Source organism: Camelina sativa, chromosome 16 (assembly GCF_030686135.1).
Source record: "Camelina sativa cultivar CO46 ecotype springtype chromosome 16, ASM3068613v1".
NCBI classification, from domain to species: Eukaryota; Viridiplantae; Streptophyta; class Magnoliopsida; order Brassicales; family Brassicaceae; genus Camelina; species Camelina sativa.
In genome coordinates, this window is record NC_141895.1 from 804093 (window position 1) to 804944 (window position 852).

The following is an 852-nucleotide window of genomic DNA, read 5'->3' on the forward strand; positions in this document are numbered from 1 at the left end:
ATGAGCGGAGCCTTACCCATGGGAGAAAACTTGAAACAACGCAACATCAACCCAGATGCCCAATGCCCTTTCTGTGGGGAAGATGAAACAGGCACTCACCTCTTTGCGAACTGCTCTTTTGCAACACAGGTTTGGAAAGCAGCGCCTTTCAAGATCGCACCCGTTACACAAGGCATAACCTCCATTCGGGCCCTGATTGAGCAATCTAAAACCCTCATATGCCTTCCCCCTTGTGGAATCAGTCAAGGACCCCTTACCCCGTGGATCATATGGTCGATCTGGCTTGCTAGGAACAACTTGGTCTTCAATGGGAAACACATAAATCCAATGGAGGTTCTATCCCAAGCTATATTCGTGGCTCGGGAATGGCACCAAGCACAAACGACTACTCTGAAGCCTCCAATCAGGAACCCACCCATCCCAAACCATAGAACTAATCCGAGCGAGATTACTTGTCACACCGATGCCGCCTGGAACATCGAAACAAAAGCTGCTGGCTTGGACTGGATCTTCAACCCAATTGAACAACGATCGACCACACAAGGATCAACATACGCCAGAAATGTTCGCTCGCCATTGGTAGCAGAAACCTTGGCAATCCTCCACGCAGTCCAAATGGCTGCAGATCTAGGAATGATAAACCTCCACATAGCTTCTGATTCTAAACAAGCAATAGAAGCCATCAATTCGGGATCTCCAATCAAGGAAATCCATGGGATGCAGTACGACATCCTCATCTTATCGTCAAAATTTCAGAAAATTTGTTTCTCTTTTATTCCCCGATCTTGTAACAGAGAAGCTGATGCAATAGCTAAGTTTGCTCTAAACCAAGTTGTAGTGAACCCGGTTTAA

The 852-nt window shown here is 46.7% G+C and overlaps 1 protein-coding gene across 1 annotated transcript; it reads left to right on the forward strand.

Annotated features, from left to right (window-relative positions):
- Positions 1–852, forward strand: LOC104753190 (uncharacterized). The gene has a single exon (XM_010475479.2). It carries the CDS (start codon positions 1–3, stop codon positions 850–852), a length of 852 nt encoding a protein of 283 aa, XP_010473781.2.

Coding starts and splice junctions, on each gene's coding strand:
- LOC104753190 (XM_010475479.2), top strand. CDS start 1: ATGAGCGGAGCCTTACCCATGGGAGAAAACTTGAAACAACGCAACATC.